This window comes from Phasianus colchicus, chromosome 12, assembly GCF_987193195.1.
Source record: "Phasianus colchicus chromosome 12, bPhaCol1.hap1.1, whole genome shotgun sequence".
Classification (NCBI taxonomy): Eukaryota; Metazoa; Chordata; class Aves; order Galliformes; family Phasianidae; genus Phasianus; species Phasianus colchicus.
In genome coordinates, this window is record NC_143447.1 from 11,783,557 (window position 1) to 11,807,526 (window position 23,970).

The window sequence follows — 23,970 nt, forward strand, 5'->3', positions numbered from 1 at the left end:
TGTGTTGCTTGAATTTCACAGGACCAATTTCCAAGCCCAATTCTACCACATAAGCAGCCAGCACATATTTTCCAGTCACCACTGTGATTCAAATCCAGATAGGAGTTCTCGATTTGTACAGAGTTCACCATCCTTTTTAAAACAACAATGTGTTGAAGCATAATCTGTAGTTTTCAAGTTCTTTGAAATTTCCGGAATGGGATTGCAGTTGTTAAAATGCCTACAGATCTAGAACTCTCCCCCCAAAGGCCCTGTTTCCCAGGCTCTGCAAAGTATTCTTTCACCATGCTAGTGTAGTACTATACTCTGACCTGTCTTTGGTTTATAACAGTTCTTTTTAACAGAAGTTTTCTACTATGTCAGCATTTAGCTGTACCACTTCCTGGAGTTTTTATTTTATTTATGATTTCCCTCATTTTACAGATTGGATTAGCAACTTTCCGAAAAACATAAAGAATGTTATCCAGCAAATCACAGCCCCTTTTCCCATGACGTATAGCCATCTGTGGTTATAAAGCCCTTAGATATTGCTTATCCAGTCTGTATTACTGGCTACAAGCTACAACTTCTGCTTATATCTGAGCAGAACACCAGCCTGTTTCAGAGAGTCTCTACCGAATCATTAACACCTGGGCCACTCAAGTTGGATTTTAATTAATTTTTCACCCTGTCTGTATCATCATGCAATCAGCCTATGAACTTGGATTTCCACAGGGCATTTCCCACTTGCAGATTCTTGTATCACTTCAGCAGAAACAACACACGCCCTACCCTAGTGTAATGCTGGATGAAAAGAGGGAACTGTAACCATATTGCCTTACTCAAGTTTTTATCTAACCCAATTTTACAGCTAACAGCTGCAGTGACTATAATCCATCGATTCTCCTGCATGGTCTCTTGCTTTAGTTCCTTCCTTCCTTCCTTCTGGTCCCTCCTTTCTTCCAGCCAAAGATTAGCCAGAGCTTTCTCCTGATTCCATGCGCTCCTGATTCTCTGCGCTCAGAGTTTGCTTTAATACAATGTACAAAACTTCAATTTCTCAGTTCAGGCCTTTTTTTCCTCCCTTCTCAGCACCTCCGGCTCCCTCAAAACAGCTCACTTCATTTCTGCCAGCTGTGACCTCTCCAAATTACTCACTAATTCACGCCGTACCTGATCTGGCCTGGGCAGTGAGCACCGTGCTGCGTTTTGATTAGAAAGGAAACTTGGTGCTGAAATCAGGTGCCTGTGGTGTAATCACGTTACCGTGTAATGAGGCTGAAAGCGCTCCTTCCCTCCCCACTAAGTGCCATCAGGCAGCACGATGACTGCAGATTTCTTTCAAGTATTACTCAGTCCAAAAACCTGAGAGGACTTTCCCTTACCTTTTGTCTTCCATACGGGGTTAACTGGTTATCCTCATCGCTTTCTCTTTTGTTGCTTTTGCCTCTTGGATACAAAGTCCCTTCTGTACAATAGCAGCCAGTAGGAGTTCCTTAACTCAGGGACAAGTCTGCCTTGATACTTGTATCAGGGGTATGTAATTGTTGCAGGTAGGACAGCGATTCCTTACTCCAATTTATAATAGGACAATTACCCTGATTCTTTTTTCTTTTTTACTTTTTTTTTTTTTTCCCTTTATTATTATTTCCTTGTCCTCATTGCTATTATAAGGAGGTCCCTGGAGGTTTTCAAGGAAAGAGTAGATGTGGCACTGAGACACAGGTTAGCGGGCATGGCGTGATGGGCTGATGGTTGGACTAGATGACCTTAGTGGTCTTTTCCAACCTTAACGATTCCATGAGTCTGTGAGCTAATTGCAGCATGCTCTGCAAACAACTCGCTCACCCAGGCCAGTGAAACCTGCAGGCTGCCAGTGAGAGCTCTGTGGTCCTGCAAGCAGCCAGGGTTCTCTCTCAGCACTTCCCAGCTCCATCACTGCCAAGTGACCTCACGGCCCAGTGCCAGTGCTTTGCTGGTGGGCACAACCACCCCTACCTATGGGTGCTGACCCACAACCACACGTGTGCAATCGCTTCATCCCACAGCAACCAAGCACACAGCTGAGCCACCCATCTGCGCGGCTCTCCTGGCCTTCCTGCTGCTCCTTTAAAAATAATAACAATAATTAAAAAACAGCCAAGCCACAGAGTGCGTTTATTCTGCTGTACAGCCCCAAGCAGGCACGCTCTGGACAGCTGCGATAGCTTTCACGCGCTAAGAGCATCCATTTCATTAAGATGCCGTGTAGCACTGAGACCTACAAAGAGGAAAGCAGGCCCAGCCGGACAGCAGGCAGCCGGACCCCGCGCCGCTCAGCCCCGCAGCGCCGCCACCCCCGCGCCGCTCAGCGCTGCGCCCCCCCGGCAGCGCAGTGCGGGCCGAGCCCACCGGCTCTGCGGTCTTCACGCAACACCGTGGCGTAGGCGTCTTCGAGCGCTCAATTTGCATAGTCCTCCGCGCGCGTCCAATGGGCGGACGACTCCGGCTGTGTCATTTGCATGGGCACGAACGGCGGCCAATGGGGTGGCACCGCCGAGCCCGTTCGGAACGCGATGTTTCCACCCGCGCGGGGCTCCGGGGCCGGCGGTGCGGGTGACACAGCGAGAGGCCGCGGATCGCTGTCCGGAGCCGCCACCCGCCGGCAGCCGCCTCGGGGTACGGGCTCCGCGGGGAGCCGCCCGCGGCGGGAGGATGTCCGTGGCGGGGCTCAAGAAGCAGTTTCACAAAGCCAGCCAGGTAAGGGAGCGGCGGCGGCGGGCTGGGCTCGGAGGAGCGGCTCCCTCGGGTTCTCTCTGTTGTGCGGGTTCTGGCATCGCCGCCCCGGGGCGCGTCCTTTGGTTGCGGGGCGGCAGCTGCACCGCCGGCCCCATCTCGCTGGGTGCCCCGCAGCCGGCCGAGGGGAGCGTGCGAGGCGGGCGGCCCCTGCCCTCCCATCTCCTGGGGTCCGGCTCTTCGCTTCCAATTATTGCTTTTGTTACTGGCATTTCTTTCGTGGTGGTTCTGGGTTTGTGCCCCGTGGCCTCAGTTAAAGACGGGGCTGTGAGGTACCAGCCGTCCCCACAGAGTTCGTTGTTGTCCTCTCCGACCGACTCCCGCTGTTTCCCTACCTGGCATACCACGCATCTGTCCTATAGGGGGTACCCTGCGTTTCTAGAGTTTTCCCTCCTTCTCTGGATGCTGTACTCAAATCTTTTCCCGAGCCTTTACCTTCTCTCCATTCTCCCGGTGCAGCTTTCCCACTTTCCCTTCATTCAGTGCTGCACAGTGGGGTTCTCCACTGGAGGAGTTTGCGAGTTCCCCAGAGATCTGCCCTCCTGCTGCCTCTCCTTAATGATGATGGCAATACTGACATGAGTTCTGTAACCTGTTCGGCCAAGCTGACAGCTGCTCCTGCTTGGAGCCCAGGAAATAAAGGCTTGGAGCCGCTGAGCTGCTTTTCTGCAGGTCCTGCAGTGGGTAGCTGGGGTCTCTCCAGCCCAAATATGGCTTTGGTTGGATATTGACACGCTGAGTAATTGTATCTAGCATTTAGTGTCAGTAGTGTTATTTCTTCTGTGCTCTGTATCAAAATCAAGGAAAGCCATGCACCTAGCTATTTAGTCAACTTTCACTGCCTCCTTGCAAAAATGAGAGCTCTCTGGGTAAACAAACCCAAGGACAGCTTAGCAAAGGCTTTGGTTTGTTTTGCACCACCGTACTGTATATGGTGCAGCCTTTGCTGTGCAGAGTTGGTAACACAGATGGTATTTTAGTGCGGAAGTTAAAGAGGTAACCACAACAAATGCTTCCAGTCTGACGGCTGCCAACAGTGTGGCAGGTTGCTTAATCTGGGCACGTACACGTAGCAAAGAACTAAATAACCGAGGGGGAAGCTGGAGAAGGTAGCACTGGTGGCAGAATGGAACAGAAGGATATACTGAACTTGCCTGAGTATTTCCTGAAATGCTGTAGTATGTCCTCCAATGTTCATTACAGTAGGAAACTGGGACGCATAAGTCTAATATTTGATAACGGTCTTCATCTTAGGCCAAATGTAAAGTTTCCTTTCATTGTCAAATGAAGAAGTGAGTACGCAATTTAAAGGAAGCGGATCTGAATAGCATCTTCTTCAAGAAGGAAATGTTCCTTAGTAGAAAATGTTCATGCAGGAAAAAAGCCGATATTGGACTGGATTTTTTTGGTGCTTAAGAAAACACAGTGCACTTCTTAGGACTTCCTTCTGGAAGATTTCAGATCAGACATTGAGCAAAATAGTATAAAAATATGTAAGTACATAGAAAACAATTGTGGAAAGTAGCAGAAAATGGGATGGTAAGGGCACACGTAATAGAAATATCGGTACTCCATCTTTTAGCTTAATTCTTTTGCACGATGCTAAAACAAGCAAGTGCAGATATCTCTCAGCAGGATGTTTTATGGATCTCTTAAGTACTCTAGGATCACTTAAGGAGGTGTATACATTTGTGTATTGAAAGGCTGAGAGATGCCAAGGGTAACTACTAACTGCAGACACAGGCACGGCTTGGGGAGAAAATGAAATTAATTCCTTGCTTTAGTGTTCCCAAAGGAGAATGGGGGCAGATGACAAAACTGGCAAATTTCCCAGAGGATGCTGAGGAATACTGAGGGGAATGCGAATTGTGCCAGGACATGTGATTGAAGGAGAATATTTGAAGGTTGGCAGAACCTAGAGACAAAAAAAGTCTGAAGGATGAAGCAAGTGGGGTAAGACAGTCTGTATTTAACAAGTTAATTTTAAAATGTGAGTAAATATCAAAGAAGTGACAAGATCTCTATATTTTCAGAAGAAAATATTTCCATGTTACAACGGACGTCTATTCAACTGAAATAATCCACAGTTCCAACTGATCTATAGACTGATGTAGATCTAGAGTTATAGACCACACAATTATAGAATAAATCCTAACACATCATTTGGTGTAGCATTTCTAACAGCCACTCATTTATTGCAGAACTGTTTGGTTTTCGTTGTTGTTGTTTTCTTCGGGGAAATACATTTTCTGTATGTCTTGCTTTAGACTCTGGGGTAAAAAAGGAACCAATACTTTTGATTCTATCTGTACAGTTGAGGTTTATTGCTTTATTCCTTCTGGGATGTTTGTCTGATGCATGCCAACGTGGTTTACACTGCTGAGTAAATAGGTGTTCACTTCAAGAAAAAGTTCAGCAGTCACCTTTGTATGGCTCCTAAAGCCCTCACCCAAACTCAGATGTGACGTGCTGTTACGTCCTTGCTGTCCTAAAAAGTCCCCATATGTCCATGTTTGCAATCCATAAACTCACAACAGGAATTCTTTATGGTGTGTGTGTGTGTAGGTTTTCACCTGTTTGGGGGCAGGGGTTGGAAGGCAGCTCTGAGTCATGGGTGTTTGTTTGCATTGCTGCAGTAATGTTTGGGCTGTTTGTCTGTGCACTGCAATACCCAATTGCACTCCAGACTCTCTACCTTACTAATTGCTTCATCAGGGGATGCAGAAGTGATAGACCCAAGTCAAGCTGTGTGTCTGTGGCATAACAGATAATAGCTTTTAGGAATGCTAGAAATAGCTTTACTGTGCTTATTACGTAGACTGTAAGTTTGAATTGAAATATTCAAGGCAAAGTATTTTCAAATAGATTTTTTTTTTTTTTTTTTTTTTTTTTAATTAGCCTCAGGGAGTGCTGTTCTCAATGGAAAATTTGCCTCCTGTCACTTTCAGATGCTGACATATCTGTTTTCCTGTTGTCGATGTGCAGCCTTTGATGCAGGTGGGTGGATCTCCGTGCGGCTGTGCACGTGGCACAGCACAGGCAGTGGGAGGCTGTGCCTTCTGATGCTCACCAGGAATATTTTTAGAGAGCCGTTCTGTTTAGAAAAACTGTAAGTACAGTGTGTGGATAGCATGGCCTTCCTAGTCAGCAGGTGCTGCTGTAGCTTCTGCTGTGTTCTATCAGTTCAGCCCGGCTGGCATCTCAGTGCTGTGATGTTGGTCCCTTTCATAGCAGGAGGCTGGGTGTTGGGAGCCTCCCTTCCCTTAGTTGTTCTGAGTGCTCAGCCATGATACGGCTGTAAGAAATCTGCTGGTGACTTTAAATTCATGTTTTTTGTCTTTTTTTAATTAGCTGTGTTAGAGGTATGTCTATGGCAGCAGGTCAGTATCAACAGATTATTCACAGTGTATTTCTTAGGCTTGGCTCCTCAGAGGCTGTAGAAAACATTTTTTTTAATGAAACATAGGACTGCAGTTATTGTGAATATCTTATTTGCAATGTAAGCATAAGCAGTGATTGTCAATGAATGCAGATTGGCTTCTTAAACCCTTTCTAACTGCCAGTGAAGAAAAAAAGGACAAAGCTATTCAGGTGTTGGGGCTCTTCTGCCTATAGATGAGCATAAACATGAACAGGTTTTCTAAGCAAAGCTGAGTTAGTACAACATTTTTTACTTCTGAAAGTGGTTTAGCTTATATGCTCTGGGCACTCTTGTATTGTCCTGAATGGCATTTGTCTTTTCAAGTAGTGCATCTGTCATCTGTTTGTAGCAATGTTTTTGAAGGCCTTTTTCTATTGTGTGTGCTTGGCTTTTGTTCCTTGGCTTTTGGTTCTCACCAGCAGTTACAAGGATGCTTGTTCTCCCCCAGATTTCTGCTGTTACTCTGTTGATTTATGTGGCATGTTGATCCAATCTGCTGGATTGAAAACCAGATCAGAATGGAAACCTTATTACCCACACAGAATAAATCTTGCTGATTGGGTTTTGTTTGCTTTGCTTTCCTGACAAAATAAAGTTTAAAAAAAAAAAAAAAAGTGCTAAGTCACATCTTGAACCAGTGATTGAGCACCTGGTGGGAAGGCAGGGTCCAACCCGTGGGAGGTGTATCTTGCTGGAGGTCCCTGCATACTTGAAAGGCCTCAGGTGTGAGGCCTTTCAAGGGAGAGCAAATATTCTTCCTTCATTTTTGTGTCCTTAGATGCTGTGTTCGAGCTTGTCTTCATTTTGCAGCAGCCTGGGACTTTGCCACCCCACAAAGTGGGGTTACACAAGTGGTTGCAAAGAAACTTTAAATACTTCGGTAAACTGAGGGAGAGACAGACTTTGCACGAAGAAAACCTGAACTTGCCATTGAGACACCAAAAGGCAGCCTTTACTAACTATTGACTGGTTCATGCAAATCTATTTCTGTCCTGTAACTGGAAGCTGTTACCATCCAGCTGTGAGAGATACTGTTCCTTCACATCTAACTTGAATTGGGTACAATAAATCCAGGACCTCAGCAGGGAGACCTTCTATCCTGTTCCTAGACTTTACTACATAGTTTGAGGTACTTAGAATAATAGGGGCAGGAGAGTGGAGAATAGACATTGTGTTCATTGTCGGAGATGTTTTGAAGTGGATAATTCTAATTCCTCTACATGGTTTACAAAGCAGAATAAATCCTTAACCAATGGCAGGGACAACAAAATGACATTCCTCTATCTTCTATGTACATGAAGATATCACACTGGTCACTGCTGCTCATCTTTACCTGTGTTGTGGCTGGAGACTCCTGTTATGCAATCGGGTAATTACAAAACTGTACTGCAGCTGATGATGCACTGCTCATCTTGTATTCCTGAAATGATGAGAGGAGAGGCTGAGGATTTATGTAAGTTTCTGAAGTCTTGTTTGAGGATGGAGTTCTTGCTGGGGTATTCTTCTGTTGTTGATTGATTTTCCAGGACCAGAGTACGGGCTAATATGTACAAAATATAAAGATAGTTGTTTGTTGCACTTAGCCGTTTTTTCACATTAAAAACACAAGTCTGATAGAGTTGGGAGGAGATGGAAGCTAGCTCTGAAGATTTAAATTTATAAGCATATTCACAATTATATTAACAATTATATTTGTAACTTGCTAAGCAGGCTAACAGAAAGGCACAACTGTAGGAAAAAGAAATGCTCAGTATTTCAGCCAGCATACAAGTTAGCAAACACAACATTTGTGTGCCTCTACAACCTTTAGCAATGCAGTTCTCAAAGTCTGCAGGAGTTGGATCATGTGTGCTGCAAGCTGGGAATCCAGCAGTGATGCAGCTACCATTTGGAGGTTAAATGTACCATATGTATATGTAAAAATCTGAATAGCATTGTAATAGAAAATAGTACAGCATGATGGAATGGAAGCTGAATCTCTTCTTGAAGACATCTCCTTTTATAGATTCTTGGCTTTGCTGAAGGGTGCTACACAGGCATCCTGTAAGCTAGAGCTGGAGCCTGGCTCATGCTGTTGTTGCCTGAGTCATTGCAGCACATGCTGGGTAATGCATTGCAGTGCAGGCACTTGAGAGTCCTGCAGTGCTGCAAAACAAATAGATAAGGGAAGTGCAGCAACACTGTTGTGTTCAGATTTTCTTTAGTGCCATTTGCTAGGTGTTACTCCAAGTTGCTTAAATATCCTCAGCAGATGTATTTCTACCATGAAGTTGTACTCCCCTATGGAATTTGGGACAGACTCTGAAATGCACATACAGGAGGATGATTTCTGCTTAATTATACTGATAGAAATCTGGGCTGACTCAGTGCAGTGTCTTCTACATAGGCAAGAGCAGCATAACGGTATGACAGCAAAACCTCAGCCCAAACACTTGCTTCCTATTGGTGTAAGAAAGCTGTATAGATTCAGTGATGTGATATAGCTGCAATTCCAGAGCAAAGTATTGCTGAAGAACGGCAGTATTTTTAGTATAACATTTTGTCTGTTGTGCCACACCAGCACCTTCTATTAACACTGATGTAGTTCAAGTATTAAAATATGTCCCTTCTTTATACTTTCTGCAGCAAGCCTATAGCACCAAAGTTTTGGCTTATAATGATATAAATAGAAGCAGATTGATCTTAATAATATAATGCCACTTCCACCCCGATGTATTGTGCTCATCTAATTCTGTGCTGTGCTCCCATTGGCGGGCTCTTTCCTGTCCAGGGAAGGAAGCCACTGCTGCAATCCTATGACAGTTGAGAGCCAAAGATGCAGATTGTAACAGTGCTTTTAACAAGTCCAGTTAGGGAAGGACTCATCAAATCTTTGGTTACACTTCAAACTCTGTTTGATAGGCTTCTAGTGTCTTATCACTGTACAATGTTTCTATTACTAATGTTATTAAGTGATACATATTGATGGGAGAGTATACCCTTTAACTTCGTACAGCATCTCAGATAGCAGCAGCTGCATATGTGAAACATGACAGCAACTCAGCCTTGCATGTTTTCTGCTCAAAGGATGATACCAAGCCTCTGCTCACTCTTAGTTCTGGTTCGAATTAAATTACGGTTTTTGTGTTTTACCTGGATGTAATGAGCTGCAGTGGTTGCAGGGACATTAGCCTGGTTGGGAACTGTGCACAATTATAAGAATCAAGAGCTTTTAAATTTCTCTGATTGTCAGATTTTCTGGCCTTGTGCATTCAGGTTATAAATAAAAGGTGGAAAATCTTTTTTTTTTTTTTTTTTTTTCTTGAAAGAAACAATAGTAAAGACAGTATAAACAGCCTTAGATAGGAGCACCCCTTATCTCTTTGCAGAGGCAGGTAGATCTCATTGTTCCCACTGTTTTCTCAAGCAGGTGCAGATAAATAAGGTACTTGAAGGTGACATGACTTTGGAGTTAAGAAGAAAGCCAGTGAGAGAACCAAAGTTAGATTCTATGTTTCCAGGCTACAGAAATTGTGTCATTCCACTGACTCAGAGAAAGGTCAGCAGAGCTGAAGGTTCAGTAATTTCACCTGACATTTCTGGTTTTAATATCCCTCTGGAACTGGCAAGCAAAGATTTAGAAACCCAGATTTTCAGATAACAATATCTGCCCAGCAGAGAACAAGTGGAAAGACAATATTAATGCAGCAAGTGTGTGATTGGAGGTGAGAAACTCATTGTTTTAATTCAGAAGTGTGAATTTGCCTTTCACAGTCCTACTGAGACAGCTGGGAAGTGAGAGATCCATTGCCTGTGCTGTCTCTAAGACCAGAGAATCCACAGCCTTAGGAACACTTTCTCTTTCCTGTGGAGAATGTAGCACCTGTTGGCCTGGCTTCTGGTAGGTGTGGGGAATGAATAGTGAGGGAATGAAGCCCCATGAAATGAATTATAAATCAAAGCCACTGACTTTTCATCGGATCAGAACCAGCAGTTCCACTTCTGCTCTCTAGAAATTCCTTCCAAAGAAAATATGGTAAGTTTTCTTAAGACAGCAGATGGAATTCTGCTCTTGGTGTAAGCTGCTTGGGTGTCTGCCTAGAGGCACTGGAACACAGCAAGTGCTGCTCACCTTGAAGGTTAGCTGTTCATCATTTTATGGCTTTAACATCTGAACACTCCCTACCTGTTTTTTCCCATGTAAATTGTAATAAAGTACATTCTTTGATGTTGGATGTGGGCTTTTTTTTCCCTTTTCTGGGGGTGGGAGGAAGAGCAGCAAACCAAACCACTTCTCTGATCTCTCCTGCAGCTCTCCACATGCTCAAAGACTGTTTGCATTGTTTCTCAGTGGAAGAAACATTTTCTCCCTCTCTTCTCCTTTTTTCAAGGTGCTTTTGTTAACGTATTGTCAGTAAAACCTTGAAACACATTGAAATCTGGAAATCCCTGAAGCTTATGGGTGTGAACTGGCTTACCACTCTGCTTCAGAAAGCTCCAAGCCCCAGTTTTATTATAGGTAAATGGAAATTGATGACAGCGCTTCCATTACTTTGTACAACTGTGTTGTATTTATAACCTTTATGTCCTCCTCCACTGTCTTTAAGTGTTTGGATAGAAATGCTCCCCACAGATAGCCTCTGCCCAAAATATATCTGCGAGACATTACTTAGAAGGTAAACAGTTTGTCCTTTGCTCTCCAGAGGAATATTTCTGAGCCAGCTCTGCTTAGAGAAGATCTGAAATTCACTGAGTGGAATGACACTGGCCCTGAGCAGCGCAGCTCTGTGGCTGACTTTCTGCCAAAGGTCTAGGCTGAGCTGCCGTGTGCTCGCTCTATCAGAAATATTCATTGCTTCTAACGTTGCTTTTTTGACACTGACTACGTGGGAACTGTCTTTCAAGCCCCGATGTTAGTTATTGTCATTCTGCTGAGTTCAGTTAGCTTAGTGCAGGGTTGCAGAAATGAAGGCTCTGCCTGCTGCAGAGGAGGAAGAGCAAGTTCAGCTCCAGCAGCCTTGTGCTGAGGAAAGCTTGCATAACAGATTTGTGACTTTGCACTTAGCACCTCTTTGTCTGTCTGCATGGTTGGGAAGCAGCCAGAGGACTAGTACAGATCTCTTATCTGATGAACAAAAAGTTTGTTGATACAAGGGGAAAAGGTGCACATAAATATAGTTGATCTTAAGCAAAAGCAGCTCTGCTTCTGGGAATTGCTTTTTTTTTTTTTTTTTTTTTTTTTTTTGATTATGTGAAAATTGCATTAGGGAAATGAAGAAATGATTTTGCAGAAAATGGTGAACTTCTATGAATTTGTCTTCCCAAGTTTGGGTGGTTTTTTTGTTGTTGTTGTTCTTGTTTTTTATTCAAATTTATAAAAAATAGGCACCAGTCAAAGCATTCATTTACTCATTACATTCTATATGGCATATCTTAAAGGGATGGGAAAACAGCAGATCTTACTTTTCTTTCCATTTACTTCTTCAAGTAGAAACTTCACATTTTGGAACACTGTCTATGATTCTGTATACTAAGTAATTTAGAGTTGTATTATTAATATTTAGCACATTTCACTGTATATATTCTTAATTATCATATACTCTTAATCAAGATTCAAAAGGCTGTGTACACTGCTTTGCTTGGCAAGAAGAATGCAAGAGTTTTGACTTGTGAGTTTGTAAATGATTGAGATCTGCCCGTCAGTGATCTTATAAGCTGTGCTTAAAGGTTCCTCTTTCCTGGAGTTTAACATGTTTTGGCACCAATGGGTTTGTAGCAAAAAGATCCCTTAAAAAAAAAAAAAAAAGTAGCCATGTGCCAGCATAGAGGAGGATAATGCCTTTTGACATCCTTTGCAGCAGTGCTTCAGAGCTTCCCGGGGATTTCTATAAGGATCTGTGTTGTTCTCTGTAGATGATACTAGAAATCTTTTTCCAGCTTTCCATGTTTTCTGTTTAAAGATGGAATTTTATAAAGTTTGATAACAATGGAATACAGGTAATTCTGTGTATGATGAGGGAAGTTCTTCTCTGTCCCATGGATGAAATCCAGAGTGCATTTCTGCAGGGTTCCAGTTCCATTGAAGGAATTGTGCCTCGTGGTCGTTAAGGCCAATGCATGTCTTTCTTAGATGTGTGGGCTGTGAAACCCAATTGTTCCCAATTACATTTGAGTTTGTGGTATTGCGTGTAACAAAGTGCTGCTGCCTGAAACCACCGGTGTGTTTTGAAATCGAGTTGTGAAAATGAGGCAAAAATGTATGGTGGCTTCATCTCTGGACCCATCTTAGAGATAAAAAGATGATGTGTGTGTGTTTGTATGTGTACGTATATTTATTTAAACTGTGATACTCAGAGTTTTTCTAATAGGTGAAAGAATGGAGCATGGATTATTAAAAACTTGTAGCTGCACAAAAGTGTCAGAGATCTGTCTGTTCCATTTAGATTTTGCAACTCATCCCAAGCATAGGTTGTATCACCCAAGAGAACTAGATACCTGAAGTCCTTTCATGCCTCCCTTGGTTATTGCCGCTAACAGCCTCGCATGAAGTCAAAAGCTCTGCAGAGCAGCTGGGAGTGTATTTTGGGATTTTTTTCATAATATTTGGGTGGTGAAACTGTAACCCCACTAAAAACTCACGTGTCCTTGCAGAGGACCAAAGATGAGGAAGCATTTTGTTTATAGTATTCTAATGCCGAATGTGAACTTAAAGGCCTGTGGAAACCATTGACCAAAACGGCTATAAAAACAAGCTAACAAAAGTCTCTCAAGCTGAGCACACAAAGATCTTGCTGAGTCAAAGGGAAGGTATGCAATCTCCATACAGCAGGAACAGGTAGGAAGTAACAGCAGCTGACTGATGGCAGAATGGTATGGGTGTTTCACGATCTACTAAAACCAGTGTGCACTATGGGACTGGCTGCTCTAAAGGTAGAAATGGTGGCACTTAAATCAAAATAACGTGCAGTAAAAAGCAAGGGTAGGTGATGGAATTATCAATCAATTTTACAGCAACTTAATAAAATCCACAGGGTTAGTGTACGGGCTAAGAATGTAAGCAGTAGTTTAATAACATTGAAGGGCAAATCATAAGTTGATTATGTGGGAATGGAATTCAGTAAGAATTACTCCCTGATGGGGAGAAAAGTAGCTCCTAAAAGAGCAATACATAGATCTCATTTGTCACTTTTCACGCACATAAGGTGTACTTGCAAATAAGCATTGTTCTGGAGCAGTGATGAGTAATAGGTGGTAATGTGAGAAGTTAATTCCAAACCAAAGACAAAGATGTATATATTTTTATATATATTGATTTTGGTCATGGGTGTATCTGGCCATAAAACTTCTGTTGGCAGTCCTGTTGCTCTCCTTCCTCTGTACAGCCCACAAGGGAGCTCAGCAGTGGATGATGACTGTGTTATTTACTGATAATGGGTTTGCTAAAGCTGTCACTTTAAAAGATGGCACTGTCAAGGAAAGCTTTGCTTCACCTAAACACACAGTTGTTTAATAACTTCTAAAATGCAGATTGGCAGTCCTAACTGTTTGTAGTGTAGCAGCTCTTAAGGTCAAATTTAAGAATACTTTCCCAAATACTTTGAGCTGTAAATCATTACTAAAAGTGCCCACATATTGTCTGTGTTACTTCTCCTGTGATTGATCTCAGCAAAAGAACTGTATCAGTGGTAAAAATATTTGCCAATTTATTTCTGAGACTCAAATTTACTGTTTGTGGTGTTGAGTATATAATGATACTGTGGAATTCAGTGAAGGTGATGTAAGTATAGTATGACTTTACAAAAGCAGAATTAGGTCAGCCCCAAAGCTGAGTGAAAATTCACCTTCCCCGGGCCCTTACTTGGGCAGGGCTCCCTGAAATCAGCTGTGAGTGATTTGGTCTCACATGTGGGTGTTGAGGTTAAGGTATGGCCATAGGGAGAGATGGTCAGTGCTCTGCATCTTGGTGATGAAACTCTATCTACTGAGCCTTGAAATAAATACCAATCTCTTTTTTTATTATTATTTCCATGAATTTTCAATATAACTGTCTAAAAAGCAGAAATCTTTGGTCATGGGAAATGCAGCAGGGCAATTGGATATATGAGTTATGCAGTGTAGTTAAGTGTTTTCAAGAATAAACAGCAATTTAAATGATTTAAGGATTTCAGTTGCCTATTATGCTCATGCAAGCTGTGATTTTTGTGTTGACTGATCTCTCTCCTTTTGAAAAAGTGGGGTTTTCAGCACAGGCTGGCTGTGGGCTGCTTGTGTGCTGAAAGCTGGGTGGGCCCTTCTTGAGTGCAGGCTGTACTATCATCAGTGCAGCATTTAATGCTAGCTTTCACGAGAGCCAGTGGGAGCCATTTTACATGAGCAAGCTGGGGTAGTTTAGCCTGAGAAAAGAATGAAGGATCCATTTTCTGGGGTTATTTCCAGGGCATTGTGCTGGAACTGGTCAGATGATGTTCTGGGAACACCGAGTGCAATAACCTTCCTTAAGGAGCTATGAATCAGAGCAGTGCACTCTTGCAGAATGTGACTGACAGTGTGCCAGCATGTTCTGGAATAAAGTGGAGCATAGATTTTCACTAGAATGAGTGACAATTGCTAGATATCATATGGTGAGTACAGAGGTATTGCATCAACAAGGTAATGCAAAGCTTATTTTATAAAGCTTATGGGACCGAGAGGTTATTAAGAACATCTGACTGCTGAGTGGATGGTTGGATTGCTTTTGCTGCGCATCCCTCTCAATGCATGGGCAAGTCCTGTGTTCATGGAAGCAGCTCCAACCATAGGATTCCATCTGGGGATTGCACAGCTGCATGGCAGCTTGCAGCAGCCTTAATCTGGGCCTTCAGATGGGTCACCTGCTTGGAGCAGCTCACTTTGGCCACACTGCAGCTGGTGGCAGGGCAGGGGTCTCACTGGGGTGCAGAAGGAGTTAGAGAAGTTAAAGCAACTTTGAAAAGCCACTTGAAAGAATATTTGAATGTTTTGTTCACATGCAGAGTAGAGTAAGCCTATTTCAACTGAGAGGAGTACCAGAGGAAGGAGTTCTGCTCAATTAGGTAAAGGCTAGCATGGCAAATGAGGCAAAACAGAGGTGAAAGTTGGGCTGAGGTTGTAAAGGGACACTGTAGCAGTAAGAGACAATCTGACCAGTGAAAAATAAGTGTGGTATAGCTCTTCATGTTCTTCCAGTGCTCTTTGGGTAAAACAGTGTCATAAGGGACCACTTTGACAATTACATGTTAGCATCTGTAAAAGCAATCTTTACATGTAGTCATGAGAGACATCTAATATAGAAACATCTCAGATGAAGCAGGGCTTGGAGTAATGGCAGTGGTAACATGAAGGGTCCTTATGTTACTTGGAGAGGGAGCATGCAATGGAGGTGTTTAAATCTCCAGTTTTCAGAGTTAGGTATTCTATTTTATAGCATAATCACCTTTTCTCATCTTCTCTGTGAGCACGTAGGGGTCTGTCAGAAGGAAGCCACACCTCAGCTACGGGCACAGAAAATATCTTTAGAAAGAGGGATTGTTTCAAGGCCAAATTGGGATTGCTTTTTTTCCAAGCAAATTTTTGGAGGGAGAAAGAAGTGTTAATGTGCTAACACCCAGAGGAACTCTCTGCAACAGCTTGTTGTTCATTGCTCCAGCTGCTCTGCATGAAGAGGAAAAGGGATGAAATCTTCTATGTGGAACAGTGTGCCCAAAGGGGGCAGGAAGTGGTGCTGCTTCACACCCACCTCTGGGTTCTGCTGCTCAGCCTTCATCACCCTGCAGGAGGGCTGTTCCTGTGCTGCTGCTCTGTGTTCTGGTGGGATAAGTGAGCACCGAAGCAGGTCATGGTTTGGAATCCAAAGTGACAAATCTTACTTTTCAAAGCAACTCAATTTTTTATTTTTTATTTTTTTAACAGAGGTTTGGAATTGAGCGAGGAAACAGTAAAACTGGAAAGGGAGGGAGGATAATCACTAAGGACTTTTTGTCAGCCCTTTATACACGTTCCTTTAAGAGAGATGCTCGGCTCCATGCGCAACAAGATTTTAAGCAGATTAAGGAATACTATTTTACATTTCCAGAATAAAATGCTGAAGTAAAAGTATGTTTCTGTCTGTGTGGAGCATTATGGTTTCATGTACGTCATTGTTCTTGCCCATGTGAAGTCTCAGATCAATGAATCTGAATTTTTGTCAGAGGATTCATTGTAAACTCATGAAATGCATTTGTATCTCATCTTTTGAAAAGCTGACAGTCTCAAGTCTCGCACTTTATTATCACTCCACAGTCTTAAGAAGGCACTGATACGGAATAATGTCTCTAAAAATTCAGGTAGGTTGCTTTGTGTCGGTGTATGTGAATTCTCACGGAGATGTTTTCCTTTTGAAATGTGTGCAGTAATCATTTTCAATTTGCTGATTTACAAATGCATGTTCTGGCAGCAGCGTTGAGTTCTTTGGGAAGCACAGTGGAGGTTTGTCAGGGAAGTGTTCAAGGTTGGGGAACACAAAGTAGTTTTTGTTGTACAGCGCATGTGCTAAAGAATAGCTTTAGCAGACAAGTTTTAGTCAAACGCCCAGTAATGCCATGACGTGTCAGTGCCTGGTGCGAAGTGACTCACTCTCTATAGAAATGTAAAATCGCATTATAGAGTCCAGAGCCTTGCACTTTATTTGTATATGGACAAGAATTTCCTTTGTTCACAACACTATGCTTTTCTTCAATATCTCTGTGTTTAATTCATTCCCACTGATACCATGCTGGGTCCTGGTGTATGCATCATCTCACGCAGATCAGATGTTTAATTGGTAAAGTTTTCCTCTGTTTTCTGGAGGTTCAGCATTTTCCTGTCCTTTTCCACTTTCTTTCAGTGACTGAAGGTGAGGTATTGTTGTCAAACTAAAATGGCTTTTTTGTAATATGTAAAAAATACTGGCCTCAGAGCTGCATTAATTTGGGCTTGTCCAGTGTTATTTCTTGTTCTGTGAGCTGTGATGAGTGGGAAAGGTTATCAGATGCTGCTATGAAGAACCATAGTGAGAAGCCATCAAAAGACCACATGCATGCAGGCAGCCTTTCTGTGCAGAGCTTCATGCCGTGACACAGAGGTGAAGGCTTTAATTAGGAAGAGGATATTGCTCTCTAGAATGGGAGCATATTTTGGTACACATAAGTTGGACTTACCAGCAGGAAGGAGTAGGAGGCACAGAAATCTGGAAACTCTGGGTTTGCATCAGGAAGAACAGTTTTTGGAATGTACTTCTCAGTGGTTTTGCTGCCCCCGAAGTTCAGTAGCCCCCGAGAGCACTGAGGGGAAAAGCACTGTGGTTTAGAAATTCTTACATGAAGCCTGTGTTGCTTTTTCATCACGCTGATGTGCTCAAATAGTTAAAGTTACAGAGCTGGTGGGGGCCCTGAGCGTACCTCCCCTGCACAGATGTCTGGGAAGGATATTGAGGCTCATTCAGATGCCAGGTTTGAGGCACTTGGAGTGATGGTTCACCACATCTGAAGGAAAGACTTTGGATGTGACTGCATGTCACAGCTGTAGAGCTAGACAAATTGGCTATGCCCAAATTCAGCTGGTTTAAAAGGCGGTGGGACCTAAAGATAAACGTCCATCTTCAGAACAGTGATTGTGCTGCAGCAGGTAGTCTGGGGACATAACTAGCAAGTTCTGATAACCTTTGGGTGGTCCTGCTCATTTGTGGGGAACTAGAGAGGGTGGAAAACCCCCTGTGCTTGAATTGTTCTTTGTTGGAGCTCAATTGCTTTGGCCAGAGCTCTTTGGAAAAGCAAATGCCAGCCCTCTGCAGTTGCGCTGTGCTAGCACTCTGTTGCTGTAATCAAGCTGCTGCTTGATGACAGCTGCTCTTTTCTTTTTTTTCCTTTAATCGTACAACACATTCCTTTTCATGTGATTCAGTATCTAGTTCTTCAACTCCATGCTAATGTTGAAAATGAATAACAAACACATAATTAGGAAGCCTACAACTATATGTTGTAGGAAAGAAAAGGCAGCACTGTTGCAATGACAATGGAGGGTCTTGCCAAAATTATCTGCATATAATTACTGATTGTTTAACATTTTTTGTTGAAGATTAGTAGAGAAAATGGTATTAAATGAATAGTGTATGCATTTTATGAGGGAAAAAAAAAACCATTTTGTAGCCTTGTAGAAGTGGTAGAATAAATTCCTTAAAACATTTTCTGCTCAAATATTAATCATGATGTATGCTTCTAGCTCATGTATTTGTCTAGTAATCTTAACTCACATTGCTCCAGGGTCTGACTTAAAGCTTAAATCAAAACATGTTTTGCTGACAGATCTGAAGGCAGGAGGAGACTTGAGTTCCACTTCAAATCTGAAGAATTGAATGCATGATGTTTTGTCCAAGTGACAGACCTCCAACTGGAGTCCTTCACTCGTGCAGATGATTGAGAATTCAGGCCATTCTGCTTCTCTGGAACCTGGCATTACAGCACTTCATAAGCTGTTTGGCAAGTAGTGTGGGCAGTTAATATAACCAGTTGCACTTATCTGTTGTATCCTTAAGTTCAAGCGTCCATGTGTCTGTGGGAAAGCACTTCTGCCATTTAAAGGCAGAAGGTCAAAGTTAATGAAACGGTCATAAGCAGTGTATATCATGGTGATAGAAACAAAAGCTGATAAGTAGTAACTTTTTGAGGAAAGTTTTACTGCGACCCTCCTTGAAAGCAAAGACAGCTTTTTAGCTGTTTCTCTTTATTATCTGTTTCTCAAAATATCAGCAAGAACGTAGTCTTCTCTGGGATGCTTGTTACAGCATTTGCTGTCCTGGGACTCTTCATTCCTTCAACCTTGAGTTAGAGACTATATAAATTAAGTGTAATCCAGTCTTTCACTTCAATAAAAGGACATAGGTATGAACTTGAGCAGAGTACTGGAGAGAACAGAATTATGTGCAGTTCCTTCTGGGGAAGGCTGGTGAGAGAACACTTAAGAGAGAAGGTGGGATGAGTTATCATCATTTATGTGATTTTAATTATGAACAGTTTCATAGGATGAATACATACTGATGGCAAGGCCAGAAGGGACACACGTACATCTGGAGCAATTCCTCAAGGTCTCATTCATAATGTACCCCTATTAGACACAAAGCAGGCTCTTGCTGTGTGACTGTAAATCTCAAGGTAGGAAATTGGTGACTTAGGAAAATAGTTCACAAACTGTTGAATGAACATGTACTGCTAAGCTGTCTAATAGGCATGGAATTACATCTGCACTGCCAAAAATGTGTCCATCAGATTTGCAAGCCTTTATCAATCTATATCAAACACTGAGGTGGAAGAGAATTTAGAGATAAAAGCCAAGTTACTTTTCCTCTGCTGTTTAAACCTGAATTAACTAACTCAAACGGGCTTAACTGACATAAGAATGGCCTTACATACTTACCATGAATTATGTTCTAATTGAGTTTATGTCAATACATATAAATATAGAATCATAGGTTGGAAAATCATTAAATGTAGAATCATTAGGTTTGGAAAAGACCTCTAAGATCATCAGGTCCAACCATCCACCTGCCACCAATATTGTGAACTGACCACATCCCTCAGTGCCACATCTCCTTGGCTCTCGAACACCTCCAGAGATGGTGACTCCACCACCTCCCTGGGTGGTCTGTTCAAGTGCCCAACTGCTCTTTCAGAAAAGTTGTTGTTCCTAATATCCAACCTGAATATATAAATGAGCTTTTTATTTAAAAAACAAATATATATATATATTCAAGGTACCTGCACAACATATATATATATATGGTACCTTGAATTCCTTTGCTAATTTATGTACATTCATTGCAATAAAAACAATACTATAGTGAAATAAAACATTATATTACAATTTTCACTATAGTACCATGGACCTGTTTTTCAACACTTGTGTATACCTGTGCCGATACAAACCAACAGTCTCTAGGAACAGACTTCATACATAGGAGCTGATCTTTAACTGCAGTTACAGAGTATGTCAAGGAGTTTAAACTAAGCAATATTTTATATGGACGTTGCTGTAGGATGTGTGATATTTTGAAAGGTACAAAGACACCTGTCTGATAAGCCTTGGTCATATTTCTAAGAAAGAAATGAATGGGGACTCTGCTGTCCCAAACAAGACACACTGTGAAAATATTAGAAACTGTAATACTGACAAGATAAGAAGCAGCAAAGCACTTCTCTTTCTGTCCTGTATCACTGTGCTACTGACTGTGACTTGCAGTCATAGGAAACTGTACTGCTTCTTTTGCAGTGGCAATACATCGTGGGGTGATGGTGCAGAAAAAATAACTTCAAATTTAGAAATAGTGAGTGATGTGTTTTGCTTGGAGACTGTGGTAGCTCAGCAATACTTGGTTTGGTTTCAGTTCATTGTGAATACACGCGTATCCCAAAATGAAATGGAACAAACTAGAAAAAGGAAAAACAAATCTTGCTGCAGTGGCTCTAATCTCAAGCTGGTTTTGGAAGGTAAATGAGAAATATTAACCGTACAAAAGCATAAGCTGTAAGCTGGCTTTCCCCGTTTGTCTACAAGGAGGAAAATCAGTGTTGTTTATTTAAGCTGGGTTTGAGTCTTGCTCTGAAGATGGAATGAAGTGCTTTGCTTTGCATCTGGACTTGCACACTGGAGAGTTGCTTTTGCCTGACATCTGAACCCTCAAATCGTGCAGCAGGGTGTGTTGTTGGAGTGCTGTGATAAGTACTTTGGACTTATGACTATGCTGATAACTTTATTTTTGCATTATATAAGATGGACACAATAAGTAGATTGTAATAAGACCAAAAACTTGCTGTGTTCAAAATCAGCCTTTGTTTTACACCAGTGCCTCTTTATCCCAATACAATCCTACTGACTTTAAAGTAAGAAAAGTCCTCTTTTTCTTTGAAATTTCTGTGCTTCAGTGGTGTCAATATTTTGTGTGTGAACTGTGCTTCAGCATTCATGGGAAATGGGCTCTAGATGGCTGTAACACTCAATCTACGGTATCCTGGAATCTTTCATGAAGCCACCTATTTGAAGACCTATTTGTGGAAGAAAATTAATAGGAAAGATTTATTTTTATGTTTCTCTCTGTGTGCACATGATTTGTGTGGGGTTGGAACAGGGGCTTACAAATACCACAGATGGAGAGAGAAACGTGTCATAATAGAAAGGGAACTCTAAGAAACCAAGAAGAGGTAAAGAGATAGAAGTCATACAGAAGGCTAACGTGACTAGGAGGACAGACTAAATGGAAAACCAGTACTGGGGAAAAGAGACTAAATTGGAAGGCAAACAGGTGAATGTAAGGGATGAATATGGTTATTACTAGCCCTAAAATATGAAGGATGTATAAAAACTATAGAAAGGGACTTGAATTCTCCTCGTTTAAATGGTGTTGGGGAGAAAGAAAGATGTGCAGAGCTACCTGTGATCAGTGCTTGTCTTGCTTAATTTCTCTGAGGGAAAATCTGCAAAGCTTAAAAGAAATACTCAAGAGCAGGGGGAAGGTGACAGCTCTGCAATTATGTACTGTGATGTGAGGAGAGCATGCAAATAGGGCTGCCAGGAAAACCTGACAGGAGTTTAGTACCTTAACAGGACTGACTGCCCCTGGCACAGAGCTGTGTGTAACACAATCGTTGTCTGTGGTAAAGCGATTTTCTTGTTCGTCCTTTTTCTGCTTCTTGTTTCAGTTCTTAAGCAGTCCATGATGATACGCTAACAAAGTCCAGGTTTTGGCCCTAGAATTTGTGTTTGTGGCATTGATTTAACCTTGGTGGTTCAGAGAAACACCAGTTTTGCTTTCTTTTCCCCAGTTTATCTACTTGGTCTTGCATTGGGAGCTTCAGCGAGCTTTTAATTGTCAGTGGAGCTCTGTGGGAACCCAGCTGGTTCTGTCTAGAGAACTGGACTGCTTGCATCCCTTCTTCCCAGGAACACCTTTCATCCCTGTGCCTATTTTCCACTATCAGAGCTGTGCTGGCTGTCCGAGGATGGTCAGCACAGCCATGGATCTCTTCTTGCCAAGGCTTGGAGACTGGGATCCTCAGGCTGAAAGGAGAGTTTGCAGCAAGCCTTAGTTAAAGTACAGCTGAATTCTTACAGATTCACAAATAAAATATAAAATTAAAGTGCTAATTTTTAAATAGGATTTCAAATGAATTGGCTTTGAAGTGCTAAATGTTTAACCCTTTCCAAAGTTATAGTTTCACACCATTTCCTGTAAAGCTTTATTCTTCTAACTCTGGCACTAGTGATTTAAGTAAGAGAAGTGCCAAGCTGAGCTAATTTTACTACTGCAGATGACTGGGATTTGAGAGGTAACAAAAGGAGGAGGGGCTGGAAAGTCCCTGAAGCAATTTCTGAATCCATTGCAGGAAAAGAGTGGTGTAGAAAATGGAAGCTCTTATAATTTAGTATTGTTACACGCGCCTCTTGTGTAGGTAGGACTGCCATCAGACCACAGTTTCTTTGCAAAACGTGTCTGTTCATTTGAGCTAGCAGAGATCTTATGAGCTGTGAGCCATCCATCTGAGCTCTGTTGTGTGAGTTGTGGATCTTCCAGAGTGTAATTTTCAAACATGTAGTTTACTTTTATGGAAACGTGTTTGCAGGTTGTCAAAATGATTACTTCACATCCTCTATGACTTCTGGTTCTGCTAAGTTGTGTCTGCACAGATCTTAAAAAAAAAAAAAAAAAAAAGTACACAAGCAGCCATTATTTGTGATTTCAAATAAGGGAACCTTCTGCTATGTTTTAATAGAAGAAACGCAAGGAGAAAATATTGTTTAAGAAGGCATTAAGTGATAATAATAAAGTAGTTGTTAGTTTAGCCACTGTCAGCTTTTTATGACTTGAATCTGAAATTAAACAGAGCTCATGTTTTGGCTGTGTTCTGAGTTGGGTGCACTTCTGAGTCTCATGAGCCAGACTTCTGAGAAGTATTTAAATGCCTTGAGATTTAGATAAGCACGTGGTGAGATTTTCAAAAGCATCCGGGTCTCGAATGCCTCTTGGGTTTCATGTATGTGTGTGAAAGCTGTTGATTAATTCTGCTCTTTTGATACAAAAGCACACTCAGTTTGATAGGAAATAACATTCCATCCCAGTCTGATGAGCTACTGAGCTATTTCAGAACTGCTGTTTTGCTCGTGTTTTTCTTTCCTGTCATTTTTTGTTCTATTCTTTTAATAGAATCAGAACATAGATGGCATTCTTCAGGGAAAGAATGGTGATCTGATGCTGGCATTCTAGCTGTGGAATTATTGGCTATTTACTGTGTGGCCAAAAGCATCAGTTTACCTCAAATTCAATCAGGTACTTAGCTTTCCATTTCTGCCTCTAAATTCCTGGCATATTAGGAGCTTAATGTTTGGTTGTGTCTGTACCAACTTGCTTCTCACTTTTCCTGGAACGTCAAAACCTATAGCAGTGGCTGACATGTGGTTCTTGCTTAGAGCAGAAAGTCTGAAATCCAGAACCATGAACAAGCACAATTCTCAATGTACAGACATCCTTGTAAAAGTCTGGATTACGCAGTCTGTATTTACTAATATTTTAGCTAAGTTTTGTTAATAAGGTTAATTATAAGGCTGCCTGATTACTCGCAGGGTCAGCTGCATACAGGATTTTAATTATTGACCAAGTAACAATAAACATTCAGCATTCCTGACCCTACTTCAAATTCTCTTGCTGGCACAGACCTCTTGTGTCCAGCTTTCTGCAGAACAACTTGAAGGAGTGTTAGGGCTGTAATGTGCAAACTGAAGTTTCGTGGAATTTTACA

At 42.0% G+C, this 23,970-nt stretch overlaps 1 protein-coding gene across 3 annotated transcripts in view; it reads left to right on the plus strand.

Moving 5' to 3' along the window:
* The window catches only part of SH3GL3 (SH3 domain containing GRB2 like 3, endophilin A3), a 91,476-nt gene that overhangs the window by 40,953 nt on the left and 26,553 nt on the right, over nt 1–23,970 (plus strand). Inside the window, exon 1 of one of the 3 annotated variants that reach the window (XM_031587694.2) lies at nt 2,159–2,718. The exons of the other annotated variants lie outside the window; for them this stretch is intronic. Coding sequence (XP_031443554.1) covers nt 2,674–2,718 — 45 coding nt within the window. The 5' untranslated portion in view covers nt 2,159–2,673. Of the gene's footprint in view, nt 1–2,158; nt 2,719–23,970 lie in introns of those variants that run through there. 3 annotated transcript variants of the gene reach the window in all.